The following is a 23,309-nucleotide window of genomic DNA, read 5'->3' as shown; positions in this document are numbered from 1 at the left end:
CAGTTACTGGGCCAAGTGTTTTGAGCCATGGTTTTGAATCGCAGTGGAAGATGACATAAAAATACTAAATTGGAACAAACCAACAGGGTTCTACCCCTTCGGGGCTTGGACCCCTAAAAAATAAACCCTGCATCTACCTCAATTATAAATGACTTTATTTTACCAATACATTTTGATGATGTTGCAATAGCTGAAGGTTGAATTCTGTTAAAGCTAGCTGTAGTCTATGCTAGGTTTGCAATATTGAGCAAAGAATATGACCAAAACCTTTTCGATTGTAAATCAGGGTTCATCTGGAGTTCCAAGATTGTCTTTTGTGGCTGCAGTAAAAGCATCCATCGAATATTTCTGCTGAAAAAAGATGAAGATAATCTTGTCTCTGTGAACACCGAATTTCAGTGATGTTAAGTGTAGCTTGAGTCACAAATTTTCAAAGGTTGGATATGACTGAGAAATCCCAAACTGTATGTCTGTAAGTGGGATTGATTTACTATGTCGATAGCCGAGAAGTTTTTCTATATTTCATGTAGGGTCAAGTCAAAGAGTTGTGTTGGTTTGGCTCCAACCTGAAAAGGGGATATCCTGTAGCTTATGAACTTTAGTAAGACCTATGTCAAGAGAATGCCAGGACTTTCGATTTCTCATCCGATCAAGCCCTGCAAGCCTTTAACTGAAATGCTAAATAGTAAAGTTTAAAGTTTGGTTCAGCGAGGCCTCCCAATTGGCTGCTGAAGGGCGATTAAGCTGATTCTAGAGGCCCTACTCAAATTATTTTTAGTGCATTGCCTAAAGTGTATTGTGCAAATGCATTTAGGGCGTGTCCAACTCCACTTTGTTAGTTAAAATATGCATAACCTGGGTTCAAAGTAAGGAACAAGAGGCAAACAAAAGTAGTTATTGTGACAGGCCCAGTACTGAAACCACAGGTTCAAGATAAAGCATATTAATCTTTGAAATACAGTAAAGTTTTGTCAAATCCAAAACCAACCATATGTACTCTCAGCAGTCTGTATTAATGTGTAATATTGTGCATTTGACTTGTAAGAGCAGATTTTAAAAATGAAGAGAAGGAGGGAAACAGAGCAAAGCCAGATTCCACTAACTAATTATTTGCTTGGAACACAGAGGCTGCTGCTGACCCTCTCAACCTTTACATCTTGCACCCTAATTGATGTGACTGGTGGTGACACGCCCAGCATGTTCATGAACATGCTGGGTGAAAATTTGTCTAAAACAAGGCAGACAAAACAGGGACACACCAAAAGGAAGGAAATTTAATGTAAAATCATTTGCAGTTACACTCAGAAATGTGAACTTGTGGTAGTTTCTCCAGAAAACACAGGATGTCTTACTGAGTCACAGTTGTGATTTCAACCACTCCCAATTTAAATGCTACAAACTATGACACTAAAATTAATACAGGGCTCAAGCAGAGCATAAATAATCATGAAAATGCTACCACTTGCTGTTTTGGTTAATTTTTCTGCTTAGAATGTGTTGTGGTTGTGATGTTACTGAAGTGTGCTTAAAGGGGCAGTGTGTAAGATTTAGTGACATCTAGAAGTGAGTTTGCAGATTGCAACCAACTGAATACCCCTTCCCTTACCCCTCCCTTTCCAAGTGTGTCAAAGAACCTAGGGTGGCCTTCAGATAACATAAAAACGTGAGAGGGACATATCTAGAGCCAGCATTTGGTTTATCTGTTCTACACTACTGTAGAAACATGGCGGAGGACAGATGACTAGAAGAGGACCCGCTCCCTATGGAGATATGGGGGGCTCAGTCTAAACTACTGAAAATATGATCCTTGGCCTCAGGTGATTATATGCTAATAAAAAGTATTATATCCAATTTCTGCAAATACCATAAAACTTCAATTAGTAGCCCAGGCTATTATTTGCTTAAGTCATTAAACTAAACAGGCTTATATATGGGACAGGCATCTATATGGCACATTTCACACAAAACTGTTGCTCAGCAAAGATCAGGAAATACAATCAAACTGTTTATTTGAACCAGTATGAATATTACTTGGATAAAAATTAGGCTTCCAGTAACATATCAATTACGAAACATTCACTTGATCAAGCTCTGACAGACAGTGCATTAGAGAGGATTATGGCACAAGGCATACTGACACAACACCACTGAATCCTGTTAAAACAATATCCATAACTTGGAAAAGTTTTTACGAAAAACTCCTTTGATTCTCTTGTTAGGTGAACAATTAAACTGTGGAGAATCTAACTGAGTTAACAATGTGTAGCACTGCCATATTGACAAAAGTTTAACATATTTATTTGTATGTGCAATCGAAGAAGTGGGTAACCAACAACCCATTTTAATACATCCCAAAAATGAACTGATTGGCAACCAGACTGGGCTTCTTACTGAGACAGGCCTTTATCTGTCAAAATGTGTAGCCACACCGGGCTGGTAAAAGAGACTGGGAGTTTGACTGGGACTAAGCTTTAAATTTGAGTTTTATGGTAGATCTACCTAAATCCTACCCACTAGAGCATTAAAGAAGTATTTCACTGCTTGAAAGATGGTCTTTTCATACAACTGGGCTGTCTGTACAGTAGAAAGACGCAAATACTTCTGTGTGACATAATCACAGAAAACAGAGGAAAAAAAAGCCATGGTATTTGTTCTTCCACAAGAGGTAAAAAAAGACCTAACCGAATGCCCTGCAACGCACTGCACCAACAAATGCTCCCGCTGGTGGTTGATGTAATGCAAGCTTGGCTGTTTTTTTCACAGGAAACAATATGGTGGCCAAAAGGTAACATATGATCTCTAATTACAGTTAAACTGTAAATCAAAATATGTAACAGAATCTAGGTTCATATTTTATTCATATTTCAAAGAAAAAAGAAAAGCACAAGAATGTGGAGACCTAAGCCCTGTTTTCACAGTTGAGATGTAGTACCCTTTGAACTAGTATGTGACCTGTACGGACATGTACCGCAACGGGACAGAAATTAGTGGTTCTACTGGTACCATCTACAACTTCTGACAATGGAAACGCATAAATAACCATTCTAATGTTTGACAAAACTGAACTGAACTGAACTGATCTGATGTGAACTGAACTGGACTGGACTGCTGGGTGGGAATGATGAATATAATTTTTATTCTTTTTTTTTTAAATTTCATATACTTTATTAATCCCCAAGGGAAAAAAGGCCTGTATACAGCACTGCAGGGATTACTTCACAGCAGTGTCAAAAAGTACAAGTCCATGAAAGTAGAGTGAAATCTGAACATTAGCTGCTGTTTGGCTGTAAGGAGAAAAAAATCAGACATCATTCACTGTGACATCCTTTTGAGTCACAGTTGTATGATACATTCATTCCTTGCAATACATACTATCAGAGAGTTAAGTATAATGGCACCTGAGATGATGTTAAGTGCACTTCTTTACCTGGATGTCCTTGTAGTTTTCCCTGAGGTCCATCAAGCGATGGTAGGCCCTGATGGCTTCAGCAAACTCCCCGATGTCAATGCTTACAACGATGAAGTTCTCCCAGATCTGCCAGTGTTCGAAGTTACACTTTAGGGCTTCCTGCAGGGTACGAAAGGCTTTGTTTCTGCCAATGATGGTGACAGGAAGAGAAGAGTGAGAAAGTTAGCAGTGAAAAAATTGCTGTGCCAAATCCATTAACAACCGTTACAATAACATTAATTCTAACATTTGGTGAAGGATTGAAAAGTAAATACAATGTTGCTGCCAGACACACACAAACACACACACACACACACACACACACACACACACACACACACACACACACACACACACAAGTTAAAAGTGCTTCTGCTGAATTGGCAGTGGTGCTAACCAGGTATTATTAGAAGCTTTCCTGCTTTGCTTTTCAATTTCAGGCCTGAAAGCACGAGTCTGGTGTAAACAAAGGCTCAGAGACACTCAGGATTTATTTTGTTCCTCTCTGCTTTCACTGCCTTCTCTCTGATGGGAAATAAACACAGCACAAGGAGCCACGTCTGTGTGAACATGACCATGCCTTTCCAGAGCCAGAGCCATAAAGAACTCAGGCTTAAAGAACGTTACTTTGTCCCATACATACCCGTGATTTAGCACCTTCAGGTATACCAAAAATAACGTTGCCATAAAAAAACATTTTCAATTTGTTCTGTACAATTTGCAGCATTTCTTTACTTGCTTGTGCGGTTCATTTCTTCATGCTGTTTATGCATTAAGATAAGATGAGCCTTTACTGATCCCCAGAAGACAAATTCAGGTGTTGCTGCAGTGCATCATCAAATCAGTGAATGTTTTTCTCAATGGGTTTGTGTCTTATTCATTTGCATTATTTTGTCTTCCTAACGCAATTACAACTGCAATTACATAATTCTCTTGTCTCGTAAAATTACTGCACCTGTAGGGGAAAAAGTATACAATACGCTCAGTGACCACTTTATTAGGTACACCTGTATTGCTGCTCACATATGTAAATATTTTCATTGAACCTTGAAGTAGATGGCTTAAAGCAGCAGAAGACCACAGCAGGTTCCACTCAGCTAAGAACAGGAAAGTAAGGCTCAGGTGTTTTTAAGATGTATTTTTTCTAACTTTAACTGTATATTTAACCTTGAATATTTAATTTTACAGAGAAATTTGTCAAGGACTGTCAGTATAGTCTAATGGACTCCACAGACCAGATCTTAGTCCATCTTAAAGTCTTAAAGAGGTGGTGGAACAGGAGATTCACAGCATGCCAACAAATGTGCAGCAAGTGTGTAAGACATCATGTTAATAATCAGAAGATTCAAGATTTTTTTTTTTTTTTTAAGATTTTTTTTCCTGGCTTTTTGCCTTTAATTGACAGGAGAGAGTGAAATGGGGGAGTGAGAGAGAGTGGGGGATGACATGCAGCAAATGGTTGTGAGCCTGAGTCGAACCCGCGACCGCTGCAGTGAGGCATCACATCTGTATATGGGGCGCCGGCACTATCCACTACGCTATCGACACCCCAATTCAAGATTTTTTTAAGAGACTGTTTTCAGCACCTCTTTGGGTCAATGCCACATACTATGTAGGCTGTCTCTGGGCAAAACAGTACCGAGTACTACCAATGCAAATACCTTAACACAGGCTGCTCTTACAGCTTTCATATTCATACTCTTACTCACTTCTTCTGGAGGCGAATATAGGCTGTAGAGAGGTTGTTCCACGCTTCTGCATTCTGAAAAGAGGAGGGGGTAAGAAATTGAAAAAGGAAAGGAAATAGTAAGAAGGGTAGAGAATATTAATAAATAATAATAGTATGGAACATACTAGAAAATGCAGTTTTTAAAATACACAATTATGCACAAAGGCTGTCAAAAGGTGCAGGGCTGGTGTGAAGAAAGAGCATTGGTGTTGCAAATTCTGCTGTGTGGTGTGTGTGTGCGTGTGTGTGCGTGTGTGTTCTAGACAAGGACTGTGAACGAAGGAAGAGGAGTTACAGTGAGAGACTGGTGGGATTGTTATTCTCTCCATGCACAAACTTGTACTTTTCCACATTATGATGTAGTCAGTGACATTTTGCGTGTGTGTAGGTACTTACATCTGGCTCTAGTCCCACACACCTCTGGAAAGCCTTGGCAGCTCCCTCATAGCCCTCCAGGGCAAAGTAGGCACAGCCGAGGGAAAACCACACGCCGAGCTGTCCACACACACACGCAGGGACACACATGACACAAATAGGGTGAAACAATACAAATGAATCCATGTATTATCTATATGCAGAGATATTTCAAAAAGACACTCTAAAAGCTGTTTGCTAGCAAAAGTCAGGGATTATTTAAATCCTGTGTCTGTCTGGAGTGATGACAGTGCACGTCCTCAAAATTAACACAATGTGTCTCCAAGATGTAATACTGTACGCACATGAACTGTCAGAGCAGCATTGGCAGAACAAGAGAAACATACTGGACTGTTTTAATCATCATGCTTTTTAAGTGTATAGCAACACCATGATTTGTGGAAGTGGGATGTGAGGATTCTTAAAATAACATCTGAACAGATGTGAAGCCCTGACTATATCTGACAGCTGTTTAATGAAAACTGTTGTCTTGTTTTTCCTTCCTCTAGGTTTGACTATTGATGTTTTTAATTTATTTCTGTAGTTTGAGGGTGACAGGTTTGCTCAGCTGATTTATATACAGCGGCAAACTGATATGAAATTAAAGTTGAACTATGAACAGAAATTACAGACAGCTGGTGATGCATTTTAACAGGCTACTCCTACATAATTAAAACACTTGGAGACTTAAGGCAGATTTATACTTGTGTGTCAGCTCTGTGCAGAGTGTACGCCACAGCCTACGCACATGGCCTACGCCATTGTGAGCGTTTATACTTGTGCTGTAGTGTCTGTGGTCTCTGTAAATCCACACAACTATGCATATGGATAAAATCCTCACCTGTCACTTAGCATTTATGCTACATATTTTACATTGTGCGCTACTTATTTTATATTGTGTGTTATTTATTGTCTTGTGTTACGCAACAATCCTGTTGCATAAATGTTGCTTGCTATGCAAATGCAATTAGTTATCTGTATTTCTTATCTGCACCTTAGAAGTAGCCCCCGCAATTTTATTGTATATGTAGCATCCCTTTGTTCCCGTGCAATGACAATAAAGGCTTTCTATTCTATTCTATTCTATTCTATGTCGTCCTGTAGCGAAAACACTAGTTGGCTGTGGGGTTTCTTTGAGTGCTGTAAAGTTCAGCTGAGTCAAAACACCCCCAAAACACACATTAAACATGGCTTGATAGGGACAATTTCAATTACAAATACACAACTTGGCTTCACTATAACTTACAGGATTCACAGACAAAGCACTTGTCTTTTGCTGGACACATTTTCCCCACAAATACAACATGCTACTGTTAGTAGCACGAGTCTATGGCTTTTTAAATGGTATAAATTAGCTTAGTGGCTGGCGTAATTTTCCTCTACTCATATGAAGTCAGTAACAACAGCAACATTCAACAAAGGTAACATTACAAACTCAGTTCCACTACAGCTCACAAGGTCCACTGACAAAACAACTGTCTTACATTAAACATGCTTTCCAAATAATTACAACATGCTAACATTATTAGCACAAGCCTATGGCATTTTAAATTGTACAAATTAGCCTAGCGACTAGTGGAGATTTCCTCTGCTCATATGACTTAAAATGCTTTTTTGTGGGGGCTTTATTGTCTTAACAATTTATTGTTTCTAATCTTTGACATTAAAGTAAGTATTAGTTTTTACTGAGGGGAATGGTTTTCAACTTACCACAAAAAGACTGCAGTCTGCGTTGCCCCATGTAATTACATTTTTGGGGAGGTGCACTTCAGGCTACCACATATGTTAGAGCATAGGCTCTGCATCAATACAGAGCCTAGGTCGTAGGTACAGCATCAATTCAATGCAGAAGTATAAATCCCATTGAAGAATAAGCTGATATAGGGTTCTGACAAAATTTTAATAAATTGGAATTAAATCCAACAGGATGTGAGTATTTCTGTGACTGAAGGCTGCTGGAAACTGTCGAGAAACTATCCAACTTGACTGCTGTTTTCTGTCACCACCCCCTGCTGCTGCAACTTGATCTCATTCATTTTCCAGATGAGGTGCAGTTCATCTCAAACGAGTCTATTATAATGAACTGAGGCTGCTACACTGACCACAGAAGCTGCGATCACTTGCATGAGCATTGTGCTGCTCATCTCTATTTTTACCTGGCTGGTCTAACTTTTTCTCAATGCACTGCTGCTATGTGGCAATACAACTGATAAAAACTACAAAGAGCTGTAAAAAAAACAAGAACATTCTGTTTAAAATAAATATTTCTCTTTAACAGAGAGAATATGACACGGCAGAGCAACACAGTGGGAGTCTTTACATGAAAAATAATCAATGAATGCATTTGTGATGCTGTAGTTTAAACGATCCAGTTAATGAATTCAGTACCAGTAAATATAATGGACACCTCCAAAGCCTGCACAACCAGCTGCATTATCACTTGTAAAAACTCAATACGCACACAGAGGCTGGCAGCAAACACACGCTACAGAGATAGAGTCTGTGAGGCAGGTAAAAATCCCTGCTCTGCCCCGCTTTCATAGCATGTTGCATCCATGTCCCATGTATTTCAGCTGCCAAGAGCTCACAGCAATGCTATCAGCTCTGTTAGGCTCTACTTGAGACTGCTTTGACAAAATCCTACTGTCAGCATGCTAACAAGCTCAAATTAACTTCAATTCAACAGAGTCACTTCCTCTGTTGGGAGTTACATGTTACCATTATGCCACTACTTCTGGTGGTAACTGGAAAAGTAACTAATTACTTTTTCAAACAAAATAATGCCATTACAGATACTGGAAGTTTAATGGGCATGTTTCTTGTAACTTTTGTCTTGATCATAGCAGATAAATGTAGCATATTCCCTGTTATCACCCAATTAGACTGTCATTGCACACAGTGGCCGACAGTCCAGGCAATTTGACTTTCATTAAAAGGCTGACAAGGCTAAAATAAATAAGCCTATCAAAACATACTATGTTTTATTGTTTTGTTACTTTCTCTTCATCACAGTGATAATGGGTACAATTATAAAATAATGAAAACTGACAGTTGTCTTGTCCCACACTTTGTCATATCAACACTAAAATAATGTCTGTTCATTAATAAGAGAATCTAAACAGAAATGTTAAAGTAACACAAAAGTCACTGTCCCTAGTAACTAATTATTTTCATATGCATTAAGTGGCAATGTCATTCAATTACATTTGAGAAAAGTAACTGGTAATTCTAACTAATGACTAATTTTAAGTAACTTGCACAACACTGGTCACTTAATGCATCCTAAGAGGACTGCATTGCTTGTACCTGCATAGTGTTGATTTTGACTGAGTGCTCAAAGCAGTCCACGCACTGCTGGAACTCCTTGTTGCGAAGGTGCAGCAGGGCTTTGGAGCGCATGGCTCTGGCACTGCGTTGGCCCGAAAGCTCCCATGCTCGGTCATAGTACTGATGGTCCCTCAATATGTCTCCCAGGAGGCAGTACAGACTGGGCGTCTCCTTCTTCTCCAACTCGCGGCGAACGATTTCCTCAGCCTGAGCAAATGGATTGGAAAGGAGAGGGAAGGTAAAAGTGGTGGAAGAGGAGAGAAAACAGCAAAGAAACAAATGAATGATGGAGTGGAGAGGTGGAAAACTGGAGCAGTGTTGGCTATGAAGTGAAAACAGAATAAATCAGGATTTTGACAGGGACTTTGCCTCGGTGTCTTGGTTTAAGAGAAAATAAAAATAAAAATCAGGTATTGTAAAGTCAAGCAGAGTCAAAAATAGAATAGAAAACATTCTAAAATTAAAAATAAAATATGAAAAGAAATACTGTAAAAACGCAAAATAAACCTGCTTCAAAATCAATGAGCTACACAGTGTTTTGCAGGTGCAAATATAGTTCAAAACAAAAAAGTTCACAGTATAAAGTACAGAAAATGTAATACATTTTGATAGATGTGGAAACTTGACGTTAATGTTATGTATAGTATCTATAGGGTGAGTTCAGTCTGTGAGGGGGGTCCTGGGTCTTGCTGATGAGGCAGCTGCAGATGGGAAGAAACTGTTTTCTGTGTCCAGGTTGGAAAGGGTCAGCCACAATCTTTCCTGCTCTCCTGAGGTCCTGGCGGTGTACAGGTCTTAGAGGGATGTCAGATTACAGCCAATCACGTTCTCTGCAGGGTGAATTATAACCTGCATTCTGTCCTTGTCCTTGGCAGTGGCAGCAGCGTGCTAGATGGTGATGTAGGAGGTGAGGATGGACTCAGTAATGGTGGTGTAGAAGTGCACCATCACTGTCTTTAGCAGGTTGAACTTCTGTGTGACAAGGGCGCTGATGTTTAGCTCCTACATAAGGTAATGGATGATGGTGGTGCCCAAGGACTCCACAGTGTCAACTGGTTAGTCACAAAAGTGACAGGGGTAGGTGGGGCTGCGTTCATCCTAAAATCCACAACCATCTCCACTGTTTTTAGAGCAGTCAGCTGTTGTTCAGTCCATCCAGGTCACCAGATGGTTCCTCTCCTACCTGTAGGGGGACTTATCCTAATTTAAGAACCCTGTAATGGTGGTATCATTAGTGAACTTCAGGAGTAAAGGAGAAAGGACTGAGCTTTGAGGGGAATCAGTGCTGATGGTCTGGGAGTCAGAGATGTGTTTCCCCAGCTTCACATGATGCTTCTTGTCAGACAGGAATTCAGTGTGGCACACTCAACTGAAAGAGCTTGTCCTGCAACAGATGATGCTGTTAAAGGCAACACTCAAGTCCACAAACAGGACCTTGGCTTAGGTTCCTGAGGAGGTCAGTTGCTGGAGGATGAAATGGAGGCCCATGCTGACTGCACCATCTATAGACCTGCTTGCTCTGTAGATGAACTGCAGGGGGTCCAGGGGTGGGCCGGTAATTGTTTGGAGGTAAGACATTACAGGGTGCTTGACTTCAAGACCAGGAGGACAAGGAGGTCAGGGTGATGGGTCTGTAGTTGTTAAATCCTGTAGTCCTTGTTTTTTGGGGGAAAGGGATGATGGTGGGGGTCTTCAAGCAAGCTGTTACTTTGTACGTCTCCAGTGAGGTGTAAACTGCATTCACACCAAATCAGGTGTTGCAGCAATTAGCCGCAGTGTGTGGGAGAGTCACTTAAAAGGCCCATCTGTGGGAGAGTGGAGGGTGAGGACCAACTATAGAAGGCCAGTGTGCCCATCTCAGCAACTGAGTATTTGATTTCAGTGAGTTTATGTTGGCTTATGAAGAATTCCTTGAACTATCATTATTGTAGCATCTTTAGTGCAATAAAATATACATGTGCAAGTACACAAACGCAAAGTGGGTGCTCTCCTTTGTAGGACAGTACACACAAGCTGTTTATACCTAATTTGTTTATTTTATTCACTATAATATTTTTTGATAGAAAGAGACTTCATTACTTGTAACTGTGGACTGTGGGTGTCTTGCCGGTCTGATCACGGGTTACCAATTGGCCACTTCAACATAAATTTGAGTTGCTTTCTCCAAAAGTTGAATCTGTTTCAACTTTTTGTTGTAGGCCACTGCGTTCTTTTTCCGCCTACCCCCTGCAGGTCCTCCACCCCAGCCTAGACACACTACTTACATTGAAATGAATGCAAGGAGAGGTGTTCTACCACAATGCCAAATTTGGTGTGAATGCAGCTGAACTAGACCTTTGAAACTGAAGAACTGCTGCTCATTTTATGTTTTTTGCAAAACTCTGCAAACTCTGCTGTGCGTAAAAATCTCAGGAGATCAGCCATTTCTGAGACAAACTACCCCATCTGGCACCAACCATGGTGACACAGATCAGACCACATCTGATGTTTGATCTGAACCCTTAACCATGTCTGCATACCTTTATACATTGGCTGATTATCTATTTGCATTGACGTGCAGGTATATCAGTGTGTCCCAGCTAAATTGGGCCACTGATATGATTTTTCAACACTCATGTTCTGGCTTGGTTTGGTTTGGTTTGGTTTGACTCTGCTCCGTCAGCCCAGCGCGGCAAGGATTTGCATCTCCATTACAACAGTGCTCCCTGCTTGAAGGTGTGTCTTTAACTGATAATGGCTTGTCTTGAGTCAATGACGTTTAAAAACAGCAAGCTGATCCACGGCTTAAGTCCCTCATTATTTTTCTGCATGTGTTTTTCCATCATATAGCAGGGCAGGTAAAAGAAGTTTACCCGTTGTTGGAGGTGAGCTGTTTGCAGAGGTGCAGTAAGAGCCTGTTGTCTGCAGCTCTTCATCCAACACCTCATTATGGCTGTTTCTGCTTGGATTCTTCTTCCCTGGCTTGTTTGTATTAGAGACTGAAGAAGTTGTGCTAATTTGGTGATAAACACATTTTGTTTCCCACAGATTCTTTACAATAAAAGACCTGTGTTACTTTAACATGTAGAAGCTTTTATTGTGAAACAGCAAAATACAAAAACATTAAGTTTTCATAAGCAGTAACTTAACACGACTCCTATATAGCTTAAAGTGAACACAAAACATTAAAATAAAGCAGATATCTAAAGTAAAAACAGGACACAGGAGAGAAACTAAACTTGAAACATCAGAGATTCTGTAAGAAGATATAAAAGTACTGAGAGCTGAAAACACACTTAAAAAAATGTTTTTCTCTCTGGTCCGTGAATGGGAGAAGAGAAGAATGCAAAATAAAAACCATGAAATTATAAACAATCTATTGTTCCTGTTGCAGTTGTGTTTACCAGCACTAAATCTGTGCCATGTGTCATTTGGCTTTGCTTATAACTGTCTCAGGTCACACTCATGTCATATGTAATTTATTCACATTATGTTTCGGGTTTTTGCACTAATTTTCTGGAATCCTTCCTGTGTGTGTGTGTGAGGTTGCTTGAGCAGGGAACATAAGGTTTTTGATCACCTGTGGATAACACCATTTTTGTACCGTTTCTGTAGATGTACTGTTTTTGTGGGAAACTCTTTTGGGCCACGGACCAAATTCATTTTCTTCATGAATACTAACGTTAAACTTGAAAACCTTTTCAGAATTCCTCCTTCACACCCCAAAGCACTCAAATTGGACTCAGAGCTGATGAGGTCAGTAACAGTAAACAGCCATTCAGGCAGAAATGCAAGGACTTTAACCCTTAAAAGCACAAGTGTTTTTTCAAACATCCCTATATTATAAATCCTTTCAATCTAGTTTTCACTTTTGCTTTAACTTGCTGATATGCATCTCTTAACCTCAAACAGAAAAACCCATTAACAAGGGTGATGAAAGTCAGCAGCCAAAATCATTGGTATTCAGCAGCAATGCCTGTCTGAACTACAGCAAACAGCTGTTAAAGAAAGCTAAATCCATCATTTCTGACAGTATCCATCCCCTGCACTTAGAATTCAACTTTGTACCCTCTGGATCCTGCCTCAGACAACCATCAGTCAAAACTAACAGATATTAATTCTCCATCATGCCTCTGCCATGCCAGCCCTCATCTCTGTAAAATACAGACAGCATCAGCACACCTCTAACCATGCCCGTTTCTCTTTTTTCATTCTTTTTTCTTCTTTTTGTTCTTCATGTATTCACCCTTTATACTCCTATATGTTTTTTAATTTTTTTTATCATGTGTGGTTGCAACCCCATTGCAGAAAGAAATGTTGGCATTGAATGTTTCTGCAAACCACCAATATGTTACCTTTGCACTTTATAAATTAGCAGATATGTTGAAACATAATTTCAACAAAACTGTGGTTAACATTGGTTATACTTGGTTTTGATAAGGAAAAGATCATGTTTTGGCTTAAAATACCCAGTTTGAGGGGCACGATTCTGGCAGTCAAAAGGGCTATCAGTTGTAAGTTGTGGATGGCTGTATTGCGGCTGGAGTAATCCCACTGCAAGATGGTCTCTAGTTTTAAACATAAAAATGGTAAAGGTATGTTTGTGCGTGTGTGTGTGTGTGTGTGTGTGTGTGTGTTGTGTGTACCTTGCCATGTTGGCCCAGCCTCTCATGGCAGATAACTGCATCCTCCCAGAGCTCCAGCTTCTCATAAAGAAGCAGAGCTGAACTGTTGCAGCCGAGGTCCATCAGCAGGCTGGCCAGCTGTTTCTGTAGAGGAGGAGAGAAGAATGAGCGGCTACAACCATTCTAATCACTTTGCAATGTTGTCAACATGCTAACATGCATAGAGTGAAAATGCTAACATGATCATGTTTATTGGGTATATTGTTCACCATGTTTGCCATCTTAGTTTAGCATGTAAGCATGCTAACATTTGCTAACAAGCACTAAACACAAACCACAGCTGGGAGTGATGGAAATATTACTTGTTATGCAGGTATGTGGACATAAACCATTGTTATCCAAATATATTATAATTCATCATAAATGGGGCATGAATGTCTGAACCAAATTTCACAGCAATCCATCTGATAGTTGTTGAGGTATTTCACTCAAATGTCAACCTGCTGGTGGCGCTAGAAAAAAGTTAGGGGATCACCAAACTCAGTGGGACATTTGAAAGTCTCTACAAAATTTCTTTGCAATCCATCCTATATTTGTTGAGGTATTTTGGTCTGGACGAGAGCAGTGGACTGACCAACCGACAAACCAACCTTGATATTCCTGAAGCCACATCGCTAGTGTCTAAAAATAATGACTATATGAAATGATTACTTCCCTACATGAGTGTATATTTGAAAGTTGTTCTTTATACCACTGAAATGAATGTAAACCAATGGCTGCCTGGTCAGCAGTGATGTAATATACTTCACTATGTAATGTGTAGTTAGATGCCTGAAATGTATAAAACCAACTGTATGTAAAGAATAAAAAATCCTTCAGTCTAAATGTGTAAAAGTTATTTTCTTCAAATTAAAATAAAGTACAACACACACACAGAAAAACAGAACCCCACCCCCAATCATAACTAGGCCTTCAGTGCTTTGTCACATGCAGGCCATGGTTCTCCAGTGTCGAGAAAAAGCATCACAGTACCTGCTACAATCATCTGCCTCAACCTACTTTCAAGTCCTCAGGCAGCAATAGGGACTCTTCAATTTCAGCTTTATTGCTGTTATCAGTTATTACATGGCACCTGGGCGATGTCCCCTCCCCCAGCTGATCTCGCCAACACTCCTCCTCCAATCTCTTGGACAAGTCTAAATCTTTCTATTACCGCTTATTCTGCTCACTGCTCTTTCTATTTCATTCTGACTCCTATCCTCAGCTCTGTTACTGTCTAATGTTTGCCTTTGAAGATCTAATGCTTTGTGGTTCAGGAAATATGTCACAAAATGTCATAAGCGCAGTTTTCTACAGCTCCTATGAGACCTTTATATAGCTATATATATCATCTACACTATACATTTTCCCCTGTTGCTTTAGAGTTGTCACCTTTGCACAAAGAGCAATTCTTAGGATCATACTAAGAACTGAAAGTTAACATTTTCTAGCTGACAGCAATTCAGACTGTGACTATAATTGACCCAACAGTGACTGTCCAATCAAAGCTTGGAAACTAAAACTACTCACAGCAGGTCTCCTTAGCTTTGGATTTCTTCCCAACAAGAGCGGCTGTTAGAGAGATACTCTGTATCTTAAGAATTAAAAAACTTTGTATTTTTTACTGTCTTCTGAAAGACAAAATAACATAACATCAGCCAAAGCATAAAAGATAAATTAAACAATATACTAAGTTGATCTAGCCACTAACATTAGCATGCTGGCTAACTAGCTTATTACTGACAACAGTAACCTAGCCTTACCTCTACATCTAAGAGCTAGCATAGCACTAGCTAACTACCTTATTTTGTGGGGTCATAGGTGCCATTAAAAAATGATCCATTCAGGAAATGAAGAGCCACTGTGTGGCAGCAAAAATATCATTATGGATGTCTACTTGTGATACAAGGGCAAACTAGCTCTATATAGCCATGTAATACTTATCCATCATATCCATCTTCCATCGGTGAGAATTGGCTGGATAGACAATATAGACCAACCAACACTTAATACAGTGGTTGAAGCCAGAGTGATATTGTTTGGTTGTTCAAATTTAAGCTTGTTTAACAACAGCTTCATTTAGAGACAGCTAATTTGTCGAGGTACGCCTCTACATAATCTATTGTTATTAGTGTTGCTAGCAAGCTCACCACTTTCACCAACAATCTTTCATTTGCACTTGCCACAGTGGATATAGTGGTATATGGTCTGTTTATATAATGCAGACCCCGCATCCCCTCTTGAGAAATTTATTCCACCACTTCAAATGACTACATATTCACAGAAAAGTGAACTGAACCTTGTCACTGAGTACACCGTCTCTTGGTTTATTAAAATCAAGCATTCAGTGTGTTTTTGAAAAAAAAAAAGCTCACTACCTGGACATTCCATCTGGTTGGAGCTTGGCAGAAGTAGAACCCCTTGAGCCTCTCAGTCACAGGACAGTTCTTGTCTTCAAAGTGGTCTACTATCACCTGGAAAAATAAAGGAGAAGATGACATTCTGCAGCTGGGTCTGTTACTTGTTCGTTAATTAGTCCACATAGAGTTTGTTGCAGAAAAGGAGAAAAAAAGAGAAAAGGGCAGAACAGCCCTTTACAACCCTGACAGAAAAGGAAGGTGGGGAGTGAGAGGAGTTAAATGAGTCACACCTGTGAGCTGGGGGAAAGGAAACCAACTAATAAAAGCAGCATGAAGAACAGAGGGGAGTGAATGTGCTGAAGTTCGCTTCAGTTTCTGGATATCTTTGCTCTAAAACCATATAGGAAACTAGAATTACTGCCTTGCAGTTGTATGCCTCCAGGAACCAGTCAAGCTTCTCTTTCAGTTTATATCCATGTCTGTGAAAACATAGATGATTTACACACATCTTCCCCCCAGCAACACAGAAGATCTATACAATCGACCAAATTTAGTATCTGACCAAATGTCTCCCCTTCTGCTCCTGAGTTAATCACTGAATAATGGCCAGAAAAGTGTTTTATGCACGACATTATGATGTCACAGTGAAACTGACCTTGACCTTTTGAAAAAAAAGTCATCACTTTATCATTATATCCTACTAAACTTTTGTGTTAAATTTGGTCATAATTAACAAGTGAATTCTTGAGTTATAGCCAAGACATGTTTGGTGAGGTCAAAGTCACCTTGAGCTTTGACCACCAAATTCTAAACAGTTCATTCTTGAGTCCAAGTGAAGACGACTTTTCCGAATTAGAAGAAACTCCCCCAAGGCCTTCTTGAGATATTGTATTTACGAGAATGAGACAGATGCAAGGTCACACTCATCTTGATCTTTGACCGCCAAATTCTGATCAGTTTATTGATGAGTCCAAATGAATGATTGTGCCAAATGTGAAGAAAAACCTCCTGGAGACATAATATTCACAAGAATGGGAGGGATGTACATACGGACAGACAGGCAGATGAACAGACAACCGGAAAAAATAATGCCTCCAGCCACGGGCATTGCTTGTGCGGAGGCATAACAAGTAAAGTCAAAAGTAAAGCAAGCGGCAGCTGATACCAGAACCGGCTGGATTGTGTGAACTTTTCTGGACACCAAGGCTACTGAAGGTGTGTGGATCTCTGGAGCAGATGGGATGAAGGGACTCCTGTTCATCAACTTCTTAAATCTGTTTTTGGGTGCACCTCTGGCCATTAAGATAACTCTCCTGTCACTACCCTCTTCAGGCTTCCTTTCTAAGTAATATATATTACTCTTTGCCCCAATGGACCCTTCCCTAAGTCCAGCCCCAGGATGCAGACTGGCCAATCATAATGTAGCATCAGGCCAGCACAGACCTGGATGAGACATCAACTCTAATGCAGTCGTGTCAGATTTCCTTCATTTTCAGGTTGGTTTTGTGGATTTTGAGCAAAATGTTGTGTCTGGGGCAAATCCTGTATTATGATACTCACTACTGCAAGAGGTTGGAAAAAGATAAACGTTTCTTCCCTGTTACAAAAACCAAAATCAAACCCCTAAAAGTGTAAGGTTAGCTAGCTAGCTAGCTCCAGAAGATATAGCCTACAGAATGTATACATATACTGCTTTTGCTTTTTAATGATTCTAACACTGAAAAAAGACCTACCCTGCTGTACAGGAACCAGTGAAGGTAAGCAAGGAAACTTTGCTGATATTCAACCAGCTGTGTGTCATTGCATTGTGTGCAGATGAGTGTTGTTTGACATCCCTGCCCGTTGGGCGGTGGAGGTCCGAGTGCTGGAAGCAGCACGAGGGCTAAACCAAACACCATTTATTTGCACATACTGCGATGCCACACAGCTGGTTCAGTATCAGTAAAGTTTCCCTTTATATTCATTGTCTTCTGTCTTGATCACCAGTGACGTGGTGGTTCACTTTTACACTGTGATCTGCAGTCTATAATTCAACTTTAGCTACTAACTATCTTTGTCTTTTAAACTTGTTTTTGCTGCTGAGTGAGTTTGACATCCTGGATATATCCTTGAAGTGCATTTTGTAGACCCCTCTGTCTGCTCCTCTCTGAAATCACTATTTCATTTGTTGAAAAATATGATAATATTTCTTCAGGGAGTGCAGCTACTTACTGTGTGGGCTCCATGCTTAATGCGACAACTTGTCAGACGATCACAAAAGGGCGGGGCTTAGCAAAAGGTCAATTATATTATTCCTCCTTCATCATTAGAGTCTTAAATTCACCAATACACATACACAAACACACACTCACACTGAAGTGAACTGGATTGAACTGCAGCCATATACACACACACTCATGCACGCTCACACACCCTGAACTGAAATGAATTGAACTGAGACATGTATCATGAGTCCTCTTTTGATTTATTTTTTAGTAAAAGAACATTTGATTTTCAAATCGTGTCTTGGCTTTGAATTTTGTTTGACCTAATAATATTTTGGGTTAAAAACATAGAGATTTTATTGATGAATGAATCAAAAGTGATGGTGTAAAATTGTGTTCATTCTCCGGCGCACAACTTATACTTTGGTCATCTGGGGATAAACCTATGCTACAGAACTCAGTTAAAATCTAAGTTAAAGAGTTTCTGCCACAGTCAGGCACTGCTGCATAACATACACTCTAAGTATGAAGAGACAAGAAACATAAACTAAAAAAAACCCTACAACAGAAAATTAATTCAAGTAATATACCAATTTTTTCAATATATGTTGAGTTAAAATAAGTAATAAGATGAGTTTCAAAAATCTGTTTTCAGCAGATTAAATACAAAATAAATCATCTCAGTTAAATATAAAATATAGAGACTGAAGTGTACAATACTCTAGAGGGAAATGTCAAGAAATTCTGGCAACTAAGGGAGCGTTCAGACTGAAAAAAGCTGTGTTAAAGCCATGCAAAGTGATGGTGATAGGGAAGACACTGGAAAAAATTTGATCCGATCCATAAGCCCAAACTATCATATAAATACTTAACTTAACACGACATGCCGTAAACAGTCATGCAGTTGCGGCAGCACGTGATGCATAAACAGTAGCTGGAACGTGTGTGGCAGGCAAATAGCCTTGCGTTGCTGTTCTGTTGGCTGTGTGGAGTTATTTTAGGTGCAAAGAAGAGAAAAGTAAAACGGCCGAGTGCAACGTGAGTGTCTCTAGGGGCGGCAGCAGCACCGGACATTTCAATACCACAAAGTTGATAAAACATTTGTGGAAGCATCATGGAAAGGAGGATGAAGACTTTTTACAGTCAACCAGTGCTAAGAAGAAAAGTGAGCTGTGACAACAGCCACTGCAGGAAACAATGCGGAAGCATGAGAAACTCCCTCCAGGGAGCAACAAAACAAAGATAATAACAGAGAAACTCATCAACCTCGTTTAGCTGGATGAACAGCCGATTTCTGTTGTTGAAAATGTAGGTTTTGGACGTTTGGTGGAACATTTGGAGCCTCGCTATCAGTTGCCAAATCAACATTTCATCTTTGATATGGCCATCCCACTAAAGTACAAAAAAGTGTGCAACTTCGTTTCGAAATGTTTGAGAAGCATTGCCAGTTAGTTTAACAACTGACATCTGGAGCTCAGACGTGTGTCCAATGTCCTTACTAAATTTGACAGCACAGTGGTAAGACTCAAGTTTTATGCTGCAAAAAGCAGTGCTGCAGGCTAAGCAACTTCATGGCTCACACACAGGAGAGTCAATTGCCACAGCAATCAAGGAGATGCTAAATGCATGGAAAATTGAGAAGAGCAAAGTCCATGTCATTTTACAAGACAATGCCAGTAACGTGATAAAAGCAATGGATTGTCTTGGAGTTGAGGGACTGCTGCCACAGCGTAGTGTAAGTGATGTGGTGGCTTTCTCTAGAAAAATTGTGGGTCACTTTAAGCACTCGCCACTTGCGTATTCACGCTTGGAGGACATTCAAGTGGAGCTGTATATGCCACCCAAGCATCTGCAGCAAGATGTACGAACGAGGTTGTGCTCAGAGCCTCATTGCACAGAAAAGAGCCCTGTTTGTATACACAGCAGTGTACGACCTGCCAGCCACAATGACCTCAAATCAGTGGGTGCTACTGGAAAAGACTGCTGCAGCTCTAGCCCTTTTTGAGGAGTTGACAAGAGAGGTGAGTTCTTCATCTTCATCTGCATATGATGCCATTCCCATTGTGAGTGTTCTTAAATGCATTCTCAGTCGAGAAAACATGGCCAGCAGAGGGGACCTCATCCACCTTAGAGCCAACAAAAATGACTCCATGGGTAGAGGCTACAAGCAAGAGCGAACTTGGAAGCATTTTTGATGAAATCCTGGAGGAAAGCGCACCTGGTCCTGAGTCAACCACCACAAGTGTACGTGTTGAAGTGCAAACCTACCTCAGCATGCCAACTATTCTGCGTTCGGACAATCCACTGCTGTACTGGAAGATCAACCAACCTAGACTGTCTTCCTTGGCAGTCACAGCAACTACATTTCTCTGTGCACTTTCAACAAGTGTGGAGAGCGAGAGGCTCTTTAGCACAGCCTCCATTATTTTCGATGAAAGGAGGAGCAGACTGACAGCTGAGAAGGCTGAAATGTTAATCTTTCTGAAGAAGAACCTGCCTCTCGTGTGGGAGGGACCAAATTTATGTCAAATGCGTAAGGACAGTAAAAGTAAGTGGTTGTGACAGTTTTAAGGTCAGGCAGCTACTATGTCTTATTGTCTTCATTGAAACATTAGAATTGAGTGAATATTGTAATTGTGTCCATTCTAATATCTAGTTTGATATGGGTGTTTTACATACTGTTCAACCCCAGAGGTTACATGTGAAAGAAGAAACATTAGAGTTTTCCACTTTCTACCCTTAGTTTTTTCAATGCATCTAATTTGATATCAGGTGCAGTATTAGCCTAGAGTTTCTGTTGTGAGTGCCTTAAGAGGGCATGTCTAACATACATGTACATTTTCTAGTGGAGATGCTATTTTTTTATGTTAAGTTATAATTATTTAGGCTATGGTCGACACTGCAACTTGTTATTTTGCTGTGTCAGTGAGGTATAGGCTACACTGAGTGTGAGGTATCTCATTTTACACTGGAATTATAATTCCTTTTTCATTTGTTATAATACTTAGATTTAAACTTTTGCACAAAGTTTAATCTTAAATTGTATTTTGAATGTTTGAATGGTGCTGTTGACCAATCAAAAATGCTATTAAAAGCCATGAGGGTTTTAAGGTTAAATAAAAAGCAGCAGCAACAGCACTGCATAACTTATTTCTTCCTTTAGGGGAGAAGAATATTTGTTGCACAGTTTGAACATGGTGTTTTTTATGTGTATATTAAGAAAAGTACATCCATACAAATGTATTATTAACAATTTAAGAGAGGAGAAAAGAAAGGTATCGGATTGGTGTCGGTATCGAAAACATATTGCCTCCAGCCACAACTATCACAGGCGCTGAGGCATAAGTGCTTACGATTTTACTCTCAGTCTAAATGTTGTGTTATGTACCTTTGCTATACTTGGGAAAAAGCCAAAGATAAATCCCCACTCAAGTGGACAATAAAGTAGGAAAGAAAGTAATTAAGTCAGTCAGTCAGTCAGTCAGCCTGCCCATCTGTCTAGCCTCAAGTAAAGAAAGAACAATCCATGTTTTATTTTCCTTTCAGCATGTGCACAGTGACTGTCATCTTCCATCCAGGTGTTCAAGTCTTATAATTTCTTTACCGGCTTTTTCACGGTCCCATAATGACATCTGTATTAAGCCTCTCAAAGCTGTTATTGGTCAATATCCAAAGTAACATTTGGAGCTGTGGTGGATTAATGGTTTTGTTTATGCTCAGGGTTGTTACAAAAGACAAAACAACATTACTCCATATCTCAATGGTACCACAAGTCAGGTCAAGCTCTGCAGCTGTTTTAACTAAAACATCCACACAGGTAGATAAGACTATTGCTGGATGTAATTTACAGCACACACCATGAATAAAGCTAAAGTTTGCAGTGACAAATTGTATTCTGCAATGGATTTAAACAGTGTGCATCAGGGAATTATAAAAGCAAGAAATGTCTTAACTGTAATAAAAGAACATGACTTTTGCTGACTAAATGGATATGTTGACAAATACATTCAGGTGGAAAAATCAAACTGGTGAAAATCTCTGGGGTCAAAATTGTGTGGAAAAAAACTGCGAAACTGTGTGTGTGTTTCCATTGTGCCTGTTTTGGTGTGCGTTTTTAATTTGTGCTTAAAAAAATCTAAATGGAAATGCCAATAAATAAAAAACCCTCGAGAGGATAAGCGGTTAAGAATATGGATGGATATATTATTTTATTGTTTATTGTTCTGAACAATTTCATTTGATAATTTTTTTTTATTATTGATTTATATGGATATTATAATACATGTACAACATGTTACTGAAAGCAAATTAGCACATAACTTTTATCTTATTTTTCTGGTTAGCTATGTTGTTTATTTGCATTTTAGTAATAAACCTGCAGTACTGACTGATGGGGTGGGGTTGGGGTGGTTAAGAATCTCTGCTGCATCACATGCATGCATGTTTAGTACTCCTGATGAAAGGATTCTTAATGAATATATAAATACCCCACACCACCCCCATGCACACACATATCTCCTTACCTGGGTTTGCATCATGGCTCTCTCAACACATCGGGAGCTCCCTTTTTCCAGTTTGGTCCTGAGGCAAAGTGCTGTGACTTCTACAGCCCAAAACTTAGGCTGAGACAGAATACACTGTAGAGGGACAAGGGAGGGATAGAGTTCATGACCATCTTTTTTACAGCATGAAGTTATACAAGATGCAAAACAAATCATAATCTGGGACTCCAATTCTGATGACTTAACAAAGTCAAGATTGGTTTGTTTAAATCACATCAAAGTGTGTATTCACAGGGGTCCAGTCACAAATTAGCAATGACCTGCTCTAGTCACATGGGCCAAACCCTTACTCCAAAGACATTATTCTGCAGCCTATTATTATGACTACCCCTCAAACTTTCAAGTAGTTAGCATTCAAATAATGGCCAAGTCTTAAGCAGCCAGCACAAATAAATGAAGGCGGGTCACTCATTAAAAAAGACTGAGCAAAGAGAGAGTGAGTGGTAGACTCACACACACATCGCAAATTCAATATGTAGTACAATTCCACAGCACTAATTCTACAGTGCAACAACAGAGTTGTGTTTTACTACATACCATTATTTATACACTGCTCAAAAAATTAAGGGAACACTTAATGTGACAGTGTAACACCAAGTCAGTTAAATTTCAGGGATGTCAA

The 23,309-nt window shown here is 39.7% G+C and overlaps 1 protein-coding gene across 1 annotated transcript in view; it reads right to left on the bottom strand.

Annotated features, from left to right (window-relative positions):
* The window catches only part of ttc27 (tetratricopeptide repeat domain 27), a 122,425-nt gene that overhangs the window by 14,592 nt on the left and 84,524 nt on the right, over positions 1-23,309 (bottom strand). Inside the window, exons 10-16 of the mRNA XM_033612370.2 lie at positions 22,649-22,762; positions 15,940-16,035; positions 13,544-13,666; positions 8,898-9,125; positions 5,574-5,672; positions 5,158-5,210; positions 3,428-3,593 (exon numbers count right to left, since the gene is read on the bottom strand). Of these exons, the coding sequence (XP_033468261.2) occupies positions 3,428-3,593; positions 5,158-5,210; positions 5,574-5,672; positions 8,898-9,125; positions 13,544-13,666; positions 15,940-16,035; positions 22,649-22,762 (879 nt within the window). The remainder of the gene's footprint in view (positions 1-3,427; positions 3,594-5,157; positions 5,211-5,573; positions 5,673-8,897; positions 9,126-13,543; positions 13,667-15,939; positions 16,036-22,648; positions 22,763-23,309) is intronic.

This window comes from Epinephelus lanceolatus, chromosome 17 (genome assembly GCF_041903045.1).
Source record: "Epinephelus lanceolatus isolate andai-2023 chromosome 17, ASM4190304v1, whole genome shotgun sequence".
Classification (NCBI taxonomy): domain Eukaryota; kingdom Metazoa; phylum Chordata; class Actinopteri; order Perciformes; family Serranidae; genus Epinephelus; species Epinephelus lanceolatus.
Note: the sequence above shows the minus strand (reverse complement) of the source record. Positions and strands in the feature narration are given on the sequence as shown.